Below are 15,947 nucleotides of genomic sequence, written 5' to 3'. Positions count from 1 at the left end.
ATAGAAGTGAACAACCAGACACTGAGGCAGAGCTGGCATGGACACAGACATAGCGGCACTGTGACAGCATGGCTGCTCCAGGGGTGACATGAGTGCTGCAATGCACCTGGGATACTTCAGTGTCCCCTGAAGTGATGGTTAAAGAAGTATGGACTGCATGCAGGTGTGCTGGCAAAGGAACCACACGGAGATTTGGCATGGGTTTACTACAGCCCAGTGCTCAACATGCTCTGAAATCCCCAGGGAAGCTGAGGACTGGAAGTGGTTTCTGCAGTTATAGGAGCTCAGGCTGCAGCTCCAGGCTCTGCTTCTCTGCCCAACAGATACCTTTCACACAGAGCTCTGTGATGCACAACAGTTTACATCCAAACACCCTTTCAATGATTTCTTTTTGGAAATCAGAGGTGGCTCAAATATTCTCCCTAGCTGCATACAGAGCCATGTGAGGGTATACTGGTATAGCTTCCACTTCCGCAATAGCACAAGATTCTTCTTTAAATCACACGAGTACATTTGATTACATTCCTCATCTATCTCCATAAGCTACATGTAACACAATTATTTTTCAGTACGTAATTATGTATTATATTCAACATCCAGCCTCCAAAAGTACTAAAAACCCTTTTATAGTGTATCCCTATTACACTGGAAGGAAACCACATGCCAAAGGCACATGATGCAAGGCCACTTTAAAACCACACCAGTGCTAAAAAAAGCTTCTTTTATTTACATTCATACATATATGTGCAGGCTTTTGTTGCAAAAGCCAATGCTGTGGGTTCCACTGGATCTACTCTGTGCTCACACAGCCTGAGTACCAGGACAGCAACACGTGCAGGTTTGTCTTAACAAGGTGTGCTCGAGCCTGTACACAATGTCATGGATTCAGCTCCATGGGAGCAGCAATGCTCCACAACGCTTTCATCTTCTGTTCGTCATTTCAGAATCCTAAATGTACACTGATGCATAATTTATAGGGAGAAGGAAATTACTTCTTCTGGAAAGTCTCTAATGGGGATGGAGGCTCCTAAAGCAGGTTGCAGCCTGTGCTAGAGAAAAGATTCTTATGCTCTACATACTGCAGAACTGTTCTATGCAGAAAGAGGAGGAATGGGGGAGAGAGAGCGTAAAAGGAAAAATACCAAAGTAGGTGGGAAGAAAACAGCTAAATGCTGCGCTCTCCTCCTGTCCTCTTCAGCATTTCTGCAGACAGATGCTGCTACTTTTTTTGTTTGCTTCTGCTCTTTTCAAAAAGTAGATGTGTTTTACAAGGACATTAACTGCTAAGCCACAGATCCAGATTTTGCAATGGATGCAACAGAGCAAATGAAGGGGCTCTGTGGATGTTGCTAATGTGCATTTTTATTCCTTCTAGACAAACCCAAAGCACAGATGTTACCATCATTCCTTCAATCACAGATACACATTTTTGAGTTTGCTCATTTTCAGCTCCTCCGCTAACAAGCAAGGCTGAGCTTACAAAGAGCTCATGGAGAGCGGTTTCTCAGGAGCAAATGGTGTTTCCAAGTGGTTCCAATTTACCTACACCGAAACCACCAGTTCTTTCTCAAACTATCCATGATTGGTCGGTACAACTATTAGCAAAGCATTATTTTCTACATCAACTGCGTGCTGTCTTAAGAGGACCCCCACAAATACATATGAATGCTCATCATGAGTAAACATGAATATGAAATGAAGTGCAGCTATGGATGCATGGGTTTTGTTTTGCAGAATGGAGGAAATACAGCCACGGGGGCTGAACTTTTCTTTTTCCTCCACAGGAGGCAGACTCAGACTGAGCCAATACTATAAAAGAAACAACACAGCTCTTCCTTCAGATGCACACAAGGAAAGACAGACAGGTGTGGCAAAGCACCCAACTCACAAGGAGAAACTGCAAAGGGAAGCTCCAAGGCAGCTTCCAGCTGACAGATTGAGGGAACAGAAATATTCTTCCCCTTGTGTTTGCTGGATGTAGTCAGATCTCTCCTTTGCTAAGCAACTCATTGTGAAGGCACAGCACGCGGGCTCAGGCATGGGGGCAAACACACCATTAGGAGGGTCTGGCACTTAAAAATTATCTTCCTACAAAATTATAAGGAGAAAATATTTACCCCATGACTCAGTAATCCAAACACGCACCATTAGAAACTGATAGCAAACAGCCCAGGAAGAGTTTTTAAGCACTCAGACTCAACATCATTTGCTCAAATTAAATCTGACAGTGTTTATGAGAAAAAACATATATTTAAAAATATGCTTTAACAGTGTTTTGTGAGCCACTTGTAAGCCTACAGAAGGGTCTAACTCCATAGCCAGTGTAATTTGTACTGAATATCCAATCAGCTCTAATTATTAACAGCATGGTACATGAGCATACACAAGCATCTGCCAGCCCGGAGGATCCCCAACCATTGTGGCAACTCAGCGCATTGGTTCCAGCAGAACTCTCCAGGGTGCTGAGCAACCAACAAGGCATGGGTGCCTCTAACGGGATGCCCTGAGGCTGAAAAGAGCAGCTCAGCTTCCACCTGAGAGAAACTTCTTCCTCTGTTCAACCTCTGTTGTTCCGTGGAAGCACCAGTTACAAAGCACCTGGGAATGTTCTCATGCCTTACTGCTAAGGGAAGCGAAGCAGGTTCCTGATCCTTCCCACTCCTCACTCTCATTGGGATCCTGCCTACAGTAACTGCAATAATAGTGAATAATGCATTCACTCAGCAGATGCACATAACATTAGCTGCATTCTTTGTCAAGCACCTTTCACTAACCCTTATTTAATTCAGTCCTTTGGCGCTTAAAACACATTTAACCACAACTCAAATTTGATGGCAGCTCTTGCAGCCAAAACCATGAGTTAATCCATGTATTCTAAAGTACCACTCAGGAGAGCATGCAGAAATACCAATAATAATGAAGAAAACATAATAGCTATTTGGAATGAGTTGATTTCTTTTCATCTCCTTATCTCTAAGTGTCGGCAGCTTACACATTTCAGCATCACACACAGTAATTAGACTTCAGTTACAGCTAATCACAACAATAAGACAAGTTCTCATCATCATAACACTTCTTCCTCTGCCAGCTCAAGCATAGATAGTAATCAATGAAAGCTATCTATCCTGTCCCATAGTTATGAATTAAAGCAATGCTGTCCATCCACAGAACTTGGGCTATTTTCTGTTTAAGTTTTAGAAAGCTAGTGGTAATGAAAAATTTGTGTTATATTTCAAAATAACTACGTGCTATTATTAAACATTCCCCTGAAGGGAAGAAAATTTATCCATTCTAAGTTGTTTAAGTGACCTGGAATTTGAAATGTAATTCATAAAAATACACAAATTACTATCCTTACATGAAAATAACTGTGAAACCAACCCATAAGAACTGCTGTCAATTCCCATTTGATTCAGACATAGCTGTTATGAGTCCATTCATGGAATGGGGAGAGATACATAAGACGGCAGATGCAATCCAGAAGGGTCTAAAACTGTACAGATATGAGGCCAAGTGTCTCTTCTTGCAGAGAGACAAAAACAGACCACAGAGGCTGTGTGTAGCAGAGCTGATGGGAGCTGTGCAAGGAGGAAGAGGGGCTGTGAGCAAGAGCAAGCATTAATCCCAATGGCACAACACCACCTGAAGAATGCAGTCCTAAGTCTTACAGTTCAGATGCTTGAGCTTTCCAGGGCTGGTTTTGCTGTAATTATTGTCTTTTTGTAGGGAGAATTTCCATTGAATTTTTTTGTTGCAAAAAGATTGAGGCCTAGGACTGCAAGTGCATTTGTCTGAGGAAAGTGCAGAGCAGAGTTCTTTTATTGATGCCTACTGTGAGGCATAATTCTGCAATTATAAAAGAAAGAAACAAACAAAAAAAAAGCCCAACAAGACACTCAAAAGCTTCTGTGTAGCACAGAGGACCCTGTGTCCATGAGAATGTATCTGACCTTCAAAGTTACATCTCTGCGGTAACAAGGACTCCATTAAGAGCTCATGTTTTAAAAAGCAGTTTGCAGCACACTGTGCTCATGCAAATGTGTATTTGGGGAAAGAGACTTGGAGATAAGCACCAAAATTAAGGCAAGGTCTTGACATGAAGACTTCAAATGTAATTATTAATGTAATTGTTTTCTTTTCTGAGATGCAGCTCATGTTCTCTACACTCTACAAGAACCGAAACAATTGACCCTTCATTTTAGCAGAAGGGTCTCTGCTCATTTAATACAGCAAAGAGTGCTCATGTCTGATTAGCACACGATGAATGGATTCCTGGGAGCAGAGCTCCTGCTATACTGTTTTGTCTGTTCTCTTCCCAGATCATATTCTGCTACAGATTTCCACATTCTGATGACAGATCTGGCTGCTGTCTGCAGGATTCACCTAGCTGCAACTGCACATTGATTAGCAATTGCCTTGAGGAAACTCAGAGTATCCAGGCAACCGGGAGGAGGCCACAGATATAGCATCTGGATCGGAAGCAAAGCACACACAACGGAATGGAGCTCAGAGAAATTAGCCTACAACATATGCAAATCCAATTTGCTATAACGAGCAGATTCTCTGTCAATTTTTCTTCAGTTACAAATGGAGAGGTTAACTAAAAGATCAGTCCAGACTTTGGGATAAATTAGTCGAAATACTACATTTGCACATTTCAATTCATGCTTGAAATCTAACAAAAACTGCAGTTCGTGGCCCTGCAAGCAATGACAGGTTGGCAGGAAGTCACCTTAATATCAATTCAGTCTCACTTATTCTAATATTTAATGCGTTATCACCAGGTGTTGCCATATGCTATTGGCAGCGCTCATGCACAGCTACGTCCAAGCACTTATAATGCAGAGTACATTTCTAACAAGCCAAAACAAAGGAAAGACAATTAATAATAACACATACATAGAAAGATACTGGTGGCACAGGACAACCATGGCATCTCATAGTGCTTCCAAGCTCAGCTATATTAGATTATTTGTTATATTCACACGCAAGTAAATTCACATGAACTTGAGCGTGGCACATACAGAGAACACAGGAGAAGTGGTTGGAACATAGCCTATACAGCACAAGGCTGTAGGAATCAAGAAAATACCATGCACGGTGCCCATTTTGTCAGAGGTGCTTCAGGACAGCCTCCGCCCCCAAGGTCTGTGTTTTAAGATACACTAAAAAGCAGTGAAAAGCAAAACTATCAAGGAATAACTTCAGACATAACTCACAATGGAAAACATCTCATTGCAAATGCACAGAGAAGCCAAGCAGAAATTCTACAGGAAATTCAAAGCCTGTCTAAAACACTATCAGATACTTGAATATTTGCTTTTAGAGAGGAAGAGTTACTCAGCTGTGACTTTAGCTGTTTGTAGAATGAAGCACTGTTATCTGATGACACTTCAATATAGCTGCATTCACATGTTTAATACTAATAATCACACACCGACAAAAACATCCTTTTCCTTCTTACTAGCAGTTTAAAGAAGAAGCTAAGCATGAAAGCCAAAGGTAGACGAGGCATCTTTCTGCAGCACACAGATGTATGTGAGTGAATATTCATCACAATCACAGAACAGCTTGGGTTGGAAGGGATGCAGGGATGCTCCCAAGGAGCCCTTTTCCCGGTCAGTATGCATGTAGGATTGCTGCAACCCACATGCAGCACCTTCCATTTGGCCTTGGTGAGCCTCACTAAGTTCACATGATCCCACTTCTCAACTCTGTTCAGGTCCCCTTGGACAGTATCTCTTTATTCTGTCATATCATTACCAAGTAGTCCGAGGAGACAACAGCAATTTGATTTATTTTACTAACAGAGACTACTTTAATGGGAAAAAAAAAGACTTTAACCTTTACTTGCTGTCTCTGTCACAAGCACACTTGTGTGTGTACCTCCTTTGCCTATAAAATATGGTGCCAAAGGAGCCATTTATTGAATTATTGAGTCAATCTGCAGTACAGAGACACTAATAAGCAGATCTTATCTTATTAAGTGGAACATGTTGATCTGCTGCATGGGCATCCCCAGCATCTGCCAGCCCAACTTGCTCAGCCTTGCATTCTGCATAGCACAGACGTGGCACTCATTTCAAGTTTGGACCAAGCTGATGAGACACACAGGCTGTGAAGGCACCAGAAGAAGAGCTATGAAAATCCTGCCATTTTGCTGCCGCAGCTGGGTGAGCAGCTCTGCTGCAGAGAAACCCAAGGAGAGTGTGCACATCAGGCATGTTAGGCTAAAGGCATCTTGAATTGAAGCATGTTGTTGAATACACCTCTCTACTTCAGCTGAAATTCTAACTACACTGTTAAGGTAATTTATTACACTCATTAAGTACCGCAATCAGAGACCCTGTCTACAGTAGCTAGTTTTATACACTTTAAAAACGTTAGCAAGTCACCCCATTACATCTTAGTCATGAGACTAATGCAGATTACTTATTACTTCTCTTGGCAATCACATAACACTTGTCCCGTGAATGAAAGATGATGCCTTGACAATAATATTCCATAATGTAATAACCCTTCACATGTTATAAAGTGCAGCACTTTTTCTTTTGAGGATCACTAAGTGCTGGGCAGGCATTCATTAATTCAGCCTCGCCAGACCCCAGTGACACAGCCATCCCCATTCAAGATTCAGCCACCATGCTAATGTCTCCATGCAGTGCCTGCATCCAGCTCTGAAATGTCATCAGTGCCACCATCTCACTCCTATTTGTAACAGGAGATAACCGCAGGCACAAGATATCTGCTGAAATATTAATGAAGAAAGAAGGAAGTGTTGTTTTTATATTCCTCCAGGCTGGGAATCCGAAGCACAGAGCAGCCACCTGGTTTTCCCATGGCCGCTTGGTAGGCTGGGGAAGAAATGGGAATAAAACCTAGAAGCTGTGGCCCTGCCAAAACTGCACTCCCTCGGGGTCTCTGTGAGAGCCTGCAATTCAAATGCAGAAGTGATTGCTAAGTAATTAGTAACCTACACAATTATGTCCATGCATCCATCAGTATTTCTATACTCTGAAGGATTGGTCAATAAATGCCTGAGATTGCAATTATATCAATTTCCTATTCACCAGAAGGCTCAGATAATGCGCAGGCTAAAAAGATTTCTTTTCCTTATGAGAGCTGTCAATGGGAATTACCACCTGGCTCGAGCATGTGGTGCATAACTGACCAATACTGGTGCAGCACAGCAGCTTTGGGCAGGTCTTCCAGCATTTCAGCTCCAGCTCCTGGATTCATATGATGAAAATGGAGCTTTCTTAAGGGAAGAAAGGGGAAGTTTCTAAGCTTTATGGTTAAAAAGCAGCATCTTAAAACTGGATATGGGAACCTCAGGAATTAAGGCTTTCAAATTCACCCTCCCACCTGATTGTGATTTTATGGAGGATTTGTGGGTGCCAGAGGTGGGAGGAGGTGGCCAGAAAAGAGGCTGCCGTGCCTGCTCTGCATTCACAGAGACGTCAATCAAAAACTGCCCAGAAGAACACATTTGCAGTGCACCAGAAGAAATACTGATGGTATTATGCAGCCCAGTGGGTAGGCAACACCTTTTCAGCTTGTGGTTTCTCCTTGCTATTAGAGCACTTCCAAAGCCCAAGTTTTTCTTTCAAAACCTGATATGCTCTCCTACTATCCTGTGGTTTCCAGCTGTTCTCTTCTTCTTGTTCGTTATTCCTTCCAAATCAATAGTATCCATCTCAGCATCAAAGTTCTGCATTTTACCCCCCTTCCGAAAGCTCCCTGTTTTCTAATCTTCCTTCCCAGAAGCTCCCTTCAGTAACCGTTATTAAACAAAAGCTTTTGTTGCATCTTCTCCCACAAAGTTTTTCCCAGTGATAGTGCTAGATTCATGGGGGCTTTACATCTTCAAAAGGCAAATGAAGGTTGTCTGTTAATAGCAGAACAAACTGTTCACTGTTGAGGTCACCCTCTGCTGAAACGTAGCACAAGAACTCCAAGCACACCAGCATCCATCTCCCACCCATCATCTCGTGTGGACTCTTAGAAACAAATGACCAAAGGGGAACCTCAGGACAACCCTGTCCCCAAACCATCATCCTGCTTGAGTCACCACTGGGGCAGCTGGAAACACAAACCTCAGCCTCTGCTCCCAACATCTCAAACTTCAGGAGCTTCTCATGAGGTGTTCTTCCCCAGCATGAGCACTGGGTCTTAGAAACCATTCTTAAATACTGCCTGCTGCATTTTAAAGGAATTGTGCCCTTTCTCCATGCAAAATGTTGCTACCTTACTGAAGAGCTCAGGAGCTTCTTTCACCTCTCAGTTCATTCAGTACCACCAAATCTGTCTTACATCATGTGGCAGAATCTCCCTAATCAGCATCATTATTCTCCACTCCATACCAGAACCCTCGCTTCATCACTATATCATCTCATTACAGTGTAAATGAACGTAACTATCTCTCCAACTGTTTAATTCCTGTTTGGTACAATAAGTAGCATTATTAATAATGAAAGCAATGCATTAACAGTATTATTTTATTGTTCTCCAGAGAGAAATAGAGGAATATTTCCTTGTTCTGACTTCATGACCAAAGAGCCATGTCTTGTCGCATACGTGTGCACACATATTGTCATTCTGTTCTTCCTTCTTACTGGCTTTCCGTGGGCCAGCTCCCCAGCACTACTAAGCAGCAGAACTACTGATGACAATGGAGCTGAGAAGCTTCTTTCCTATTTCTCAAATTAGCCTCTCCAAGCTGACATGTCTATCATCCACAGAAATGAAAAACCCATTAGACTTTAAGAGATTGACCCCATGCACAGCAACTCAAAATTTACCCATGAAATCCAAATTCCTTAGCAGCTATGGCATTTAATTGCAGAAGCAATGAAACCATCAGGTTGTAACTGTCCCAGGTGGGTGCAGCATTTCCTCAAAGCTTCTTCCCAGCTTGTCCCAGGAGCCAGCTTACAGACAGTTACCCATTCTATCTTTCCAAGTGGAGAGGACACCAGAACAAATACCATCGGGAAGCAACAGCAAAGCAGTTCAGCTGATCTATTTCAAGCACCGTGACAGGGAAAACTAATTTAATGTTGTAATTAGAAATAAGGGGAGGAAAAAGCTCATTTTGAAGAAGGGCTCTTGCTGGAATGTTTAGTGTTGGTACTGATGGGGCCAATCAGCTCAGAGAGATGGAAGACCGAAACCAAGTAATGTTTGCAGCATCTTTATGCAAACCATGGAAAATCAAAAACAGTAACAAAACCCCACACCTCCAAAAGTAGTTTCACATTAAATATTGAATGCATCTTTAGATCAACAAATCCTATTGCATAACTAAATTCAGCCAATTTGTCTTGCATTTTCTTGAGGCAAAGCCATCTTTTCCCTGCTCTCACCCCAGTGACATTTCATTGCCCCTTGGCTGGCTCAGCGCTGTTGTTTGCAAAGCTGTGCTGTAGAAAGAATCAACACAATGACTTGGCTTCTAAGTAATTATCCAAGAAGAAAGAAGAAGAGAAAGGCCAAAAGCAGTGCACCATGTAGCTGCATCCAGAGACACAATCGGGCAATGAAGGACGTGTGTACACAGGGAAGAAAATGAAGAGATGAAGGTGAAGGAGAGAGCAGGAGGGAAGAAAACGTGAACAGGGAGAGTGGTTACAGAGGATACAAAGAAAAGATGCATTTCCATTCACTGCTACACTGCCTCCCTTCAGTGTTTTGTTATCAGATCTCATCTTAGATTTTCCTGGCAACTGATGCTAATCTTTCAGGTAACTGATGAGAAGTTACACAAAAGCACAGAGTAGTACTGAAATTCCTTCTCTCTGGGCACAGGCAAAACGGGAAAGCAGGAGGCTAGAATAGAAAGCAAGGCCTTGAATGGGACTGGTTAACTCGAGCAAAGGTGATGCAAGGCAGACATCCTACCACAGCTCCTTGAAGTGCTTTTTCACTGCCTGTGACTCCATACCTTCATAGGTTCCTACTTCCAGAAGGGTCCCACTTCGCTCCAACTCCCGAAACTCCTCCACAGTCAGAAAGTTATAGTCCACACCAGGCACTTCTCCTTCTCTCGGAGGGCGGGTTGTGCCTGAAAGGAAAAATTGGTACATTAATACTGTTTTCTTATCAAGTGTTAAAACGGACAATAAAAATGATTGTAAAGATATAATGATATCTATAAAATACAATTCTGCATTACACAGAGCAAGGACAAGAGTCAGGAATCCACGTAAAAACAAACTAAGACATAAATCTTAGGCTGAGCTGATGATACCACTAGTCCAACCCTCCTGCCATTAGCAGAGCTTCAGCTTCACTAAAACTGCATCTCTATTCTCAGATAAGACAACTTCTGCCTTCTTCTTGTTTCTGTATCACTTTTTCTCACCAAACATTCTTTCACATCATAAAGACCTCTTCTCACTTATATCTACTTATTACTTTATTTATGTTAGGGAGAACTAAACTAAAGAAAAGAGCTGCGTCTTTGGGTTGGAGGTGTCTGAGTGCTGTGGTTGCAACCAATCTGCTGTCTTGGGAGTTATTTTAGAGACATGGAAACCATGTCTAATACTTAATGAAGTGTGACTTCTCACTTCTGCAGGACTACCCTGGCCCCTGGGCAGTATCTCCTCAGTGCATACAATTTCTTAAACCCTTTATAAAAGGGCTGAAGAAAGTATAAAGAAGTTGAGCTTCTGGAAACTAATTGGGAAAATTCCAGCTCTCAGAAGCTGAAAGAGCATAAATTTACCATGCCCATATGTGGCAACTGTTTTCCCCAAGTGCCAGGAAAGCAGAAAGTCTTCCTTTACCCTATTCATCCAAGAGATTATTCAAGAGGTCAGTCTTGTTGGAATGTCACCCTTGAATCACTATCAGTAGATTAATTTCCTTGACATACATCCACTTTCTTCAAAACCCTCCATTTCTTGTTTCAAAATAGAAACTCTCTCATTTTATTTACCACCAGCCTTCATGATATAGCCCATAAATTCCTGTGGCTTTGCTATCATTCCTTCTCCTGGAGCTGCATGTGAATGGGTAAACGTAGGAGGAAGGAAAGCCAAAAAGGGGATGGACAAGATCATGGATACCTTCACCCTATTAGCAGAACAACTCTTTCCAGTTTGGATGTTCACGCTGCAATGACCCGCATTGAGGCACCATGGCTCTTGGCCCCTGTCTAATTCCCCTACGCTGGGCCCATCAGAGCAACAAAACGCTCCAGCAAGGACATCCAAGGCTGTGCTGTAGCTGCTCTACGCTTGAAGCCCAACAGAACAAGAACCAGACACCACAACACTCTTCATCAAATGCATCTGCCAAACATCCATCACCCCGAGCCAGGTGAGCTGAATGGCAGGGATTGGGTCTTGCTTCTCCCCAGTAACTGACAACACATGATTGTGAGAGACAAAGATCAAGGAACTTCAGGATTCATTTTACTTTATCTTTTCAAGTTCTCATCTTTTCTTTATCTATATCTTCCCACAGAGAGTATTTATTAATCATTTTTTTTCCCCCTCTGAATTTTTATAGTGGTGAAATTGCAGTCAGCAGTTTACTCGTGCTGGCTGCCTATTTGACATGACAATTATATCTCTGCCATAATTCCTCTGAGCCATTTTAATGGATCTATTTGTTTCATCTCAGTGTTCTTAATTTCCTGAATATGTTCAAGTCGAAAAATCGCAGATGTGCTCGCTATCAGCGCGATTGCCTGCAACACACACTGAATGCATTAGAAACGCCAAGCCACAGCATAAAAGAAAAACATTACATCACGGAGATAACATTTGTCACCTCCCGTCGGTCTCCAGCAATAAACAGGGGGAAAATAAAAACAACACTGGTTAGGATATCTTATCTGGGCAAAGCGAAAAGCCCAACCACTTTCCATGTTGCTGTCTAGAGCAAAGATTGCTTGCAGATGCTCAGGCTGTTATCCTGCCTCACATCTGAGCAAGTGTTACTGAATGCAATTCAGAGGCAGGGGGAAGGGAAAACCCGCCTCCGTTTTTCTTGTAGCAGAATGACAGGCTGCCGGCTGGACACACGCCTGGCAGATGGCATTTCAAAGAGTTTTCATGAACCATCTGGGATGTGTACAATGATTACAAACCACACTTACAACAAAGCCAGAAGGGCTGCTTCACAAGGGGGTGGGGGGAGAGGGCGGGCAGAAAGAAAGCGTGAAAGAAAAGAAAACTAAGAGGTGTGTAAGCAACCCCAGTGGGTCTTCTTGGGAACGGGACACTAAGAATTGACACCTTCCAGCCCGAGTTTCTCTACAGCCTGAAACAACTGTACAGCACACAGGGCAGCCCAACGCTTCAGGCTGCAAGCTACCGACAGGGCTTTCTCTTGATAAACTTGAAATTGTAATTATGTCTCTTGATATTAATGTGACTTAATTATGTGCAAAGCATAGGGCACGTTTTCCCTGTTCTATTTCATTGCAGCATCCTTACCGCAGGTTGGTCAGCACTGAAGGAGGGGGCTGTGAGGTGGCTGTATGCTTTGTCAGAGCTAATAGCGGATCAGACCAGAGATAATGGCAAAATTAATTGAGCACAATGAGTGCCGCAGACGGCCCAAACAAGAGCTCAATACACCATTAGAAAAGGAGACCCAATTGTATTTAAATACGTTAACCTGCCTGTCACGTTTGCACTGAAATATTAAGTGGCATCAAATCTTACTGCCATTAGGTAGCAATTTAGCTAATTAATTTGAGCTATGTCCCACTGCGTGACTAGCTCAGAATTGCTAATGCTACCACACAGAGCAACCAGAGGAGAAACTGAGCTGTCCCAACTACTTCTGCATGTTTAATGGCTCGTAAACTTTCACTCCTATTTGGCTAAAATGTCCCATAATGTATAAAGCCATGTAGAAACATTAAATAGACAGCAGAATCGCTCAAATCTTCCCCCACAAGCACAGCAGAATGAAGAAAACATGGCAAAATTAGGCTAGTCAGTACTGCAGGTCTTGCCTTCTCTCTTGCTCTGGAGGTAAAACCATGTCTTGATGGCCCTGACACTAAGACAAACATGTGCTCAGCTGTTGGTCTGGCTGTCACACTAAAGCTGGTGCACAGACCATCTAGAATACCACCATTAGTGCCCAAGCTACAGAAGAGGGATTCTCATCATGGGCTGGAGAGCCCACCTGAGAAACTGCCCAGGGACACAGGTAGGCTTATCTAAAGAGAGCCTAGAGCTATGCATGAACTAAATTAAAGCCTCAAGTAACCGACTATGGCTCAGATGTATGGAAGGCTATCAACTATAATTCTGAATAATTTAATTGCCCATTTAAAAGACAAATAGCTGCTGCTGTTATGTTCCCTATCAACCATGCTGACAATTACCCAACATGAGCCTCAATTATAGCATGGCCAGATTGTAAATATGTGATTCAGGGCCTGTTTAGCTCCTTATCAATCTATCAGGGCTTCATGTTAAGCTGTTAACAGCCACTGATGCCCTGCTGCTAAATTAATCAGAATCTTGCTTATTTTAATCTAAAAATAAGATTTCAAAGGGCTTGTAGGCACTTATTTTCTTATTAGAAAAAAACACCAAACAACAGTTCTTAAGCAGTGAATTTGTAAGCATGCAGTAAAAAAGCCTCTAGCAAGTCATGTGGAAGATACCTTCTTCAGGCTCCCCATCCAGCTCCAATGCCTGGCAGTGATACCATGGTGAGCCACCAAAACACAGCTTGTTGGACCACAAACTGTTTGTTTCTCCCCTCCACTGAGAAGTAAATGAAGAAACCAGCCCCTCTTCCCCTGCAGAGTGCTCAGAGGGCACCTTCTCCCCCCCGTCACAGGATAAATTGGAAAGCCTGCTTTGGCTCTCCCATATCTGGCACCTACAGTGCAAGCCAACTGAAAGGCAGGACCAACATTTGCCGATGGCAATTGAAGAAGGGAAAGGGCAGACCAAACCCAGCCTCCCTCCAAGAAAAGAACACTTGATCAGCAGCCTAGCTTTTGCCAGAACTTATCAGCAGCACGGTGTTAGAAATAGCCTTATCTACATGAGCAAAAACCAAAGTGTAACCTATCTGTAAACAAACACTGCACAGAACACTTCATCCTATTGACTCCAGGGGTTTTCCAAACCAAAGCTACTGATTTTTTTCTAACAGCAACAGAAGGCGCCATGTTTGGACACTTCTGATATCCATTATGCAATTAACATCCCTATTAACCTAAGGGACGGGGGACAGCAGTATCTATGTGAAAATACAGAAGTTTCAAAAAGAACTGGTCTGCCACAGATCAAACATGCTCGATTCATAAATGCAATTTTCTCCTGTAACCCCAAACTCAGGAAACTTGGGATTTCTGGGACTTTTAAATACTGTCTGTCCCTTTTCTAAGCCAGTGACTTGATACCTATAAACCACACAAACGTGACAAGTATCCAGAGAGTCTTGGTGGTGGCGGAGAAATTCATTCCAAAGGAGAATGTGGTCTGTCACTAGAAATTAATTCACAGCTCTGTTAATGATGCATGTGCAGGAACAGATGCTGACTGACTCTTCCTGGCCACACAGACAACGGCAGTACTAAAAGCAGAATTCCTGTCAACACCGTCCGCTGAACGACAGATTAAACCCAGAAAGCAGCTGACCAAGACAAACCTATCTTTCTGCAGAGACATTAAGGAGAGAAATGCGTCTCATGCCTGAGGTCTACATGCTTTGTACAAAGGGAAGGGATTTGCCCAGAGAGCTCAGTATCTCCTCCCATTCTCACCAGCCTGCCAGCAATGCTCCTTGGCCAAAGCTGGATGCCACAGGCGGACCTTGTGGAGCTCCCTCATGCTCAAAGGACCATGCACCAATGGCAGAATGACCTCGCACAGCATAAAGAGCCACTCTCTCTCTCTGTCTGGTGCACCACATCCAGCTGCACACGTTGGTCCTTCCTCTGGAAGAAGCTCTGACCGCTCACAGCCTCCCTAGAGAAATGATTCAGCCACACTGCACAGCAACAGCTCAGGGTTTGTGTGCCCCCAAGGCTGCAAGTTATTTTTGTCCATTTTAAACCTATTTTTGGTATTCCCATGGCCCTCACTGCCACCAAATAAGAATGCTGATAATCCTCAACGTATTTATCCCTGTAGCATTTGGAAGCAGGGGAAGTGGGTTGCATTCTGTTTTACAGCACCGGCAGGAAAGATCAGTCCAACCCAGGCTCTCAAAGGACTTCAGAAGCCTAATTCCAGACAAATCAACGGGATTTAGGGAACCCTACAGATCAGGATCTAACAGATTAGAAGGAACAAAAATAACTTGCTGCTGTGTTGAGGCTTCATTTATGTGCAGTGAAACACCATGCCAGGGCTATGCAAAGCCAGCTGAGCACAAGGAGTTGTTCTGGACTATAACATCAGTTCAAAGAAGCTGATGCCTACAAGAAGTAAAGGTATGAAAACTGCCACCCTCCCCCAAAAAGTTACTTCTTCTCCTTTATTATTATCTTTTTTAAAGGATTTAGGCCAAATATTCCATACCACAGCAGCACCTCCCCAAACCAGAAACACATTACCAATGGTACAATATCAGAACTGTAGTCACTACTGCAGTTCAAACCTCCTTGTGCACCTTTTGGAGCATTTATTTTCTTCTATCTTAAGGGGAGAAAACGGGTATTCTGGCAGCAAATAAGTAATGAATGTTCTTACAGCAGCTCACCTTCTCAATCCTTCTTTGAGAGATTGCTGATGCCTCAGCAGACACCTGCAGCCAAATCTCTCTCATTTCCCATGAGATGGGACACCCACCAAGAAGATTAAACTTCGTGAACTAATGAGTTTGCCATTAATCCTGTGCTTATGGAGTCCAACAGCATGACATCCACTGATATACACTGTGGATAACTGATGAGAAAGTAAACCACTCTTGGCAAGAAGACCTTGGATCTAACTATGCACAGGTTTATTCTAATA

The 15,947-nt window shown here is 43.0% G+C and overlaps 1 protein-coding gene across 50 annotated transcripts in view; it reads right to left on the bottom strand.

The window, feature by feature from the left end:
* The window catches only part of MAGI1 (membrane associated guanylate kinase, WW and PDZ domain containing 1), a 284,769-nt gene that overhangs the window by 70,871 nt on the left and 197,951 nt on the right, over nt 1-15,947 (bottom strand). For all 50 annotated transcript variants that reach the window (XM_085516259.1, XM_015875201.3, XM_015875203.3 and 47 more), the window contains one exon: nt 9,944-10,063. In XM_085516259.1, the coding sequence (XP_085372385.1) occupies nt 9,944-10,063 (120 nt within the window). The remainder of the gene's footprint in view (nt 1-9,943; nt 10,064-15,947) is intronic.

Source organism: Coturnix japonica, chromosome 15, assembly GCF_054131305.1.
Source record: "Coturnix japonica strain WE chromosome 15, WE-NBRP24, whole genome shotgun sequence".
In the NCBI taxonomy this organism is placed as follows: domain Eukaryota; kingdom Metazoa; phylum Chordata; class Aves; order Galliformes; family Phasianidae; genus Coturnix; species Coturnix japonica.
The sequence above is the reverse complement of the archived record's forward strand: the minus strand, read 5'-3'. Positions and strand labels throughout refer to the sequence as shown.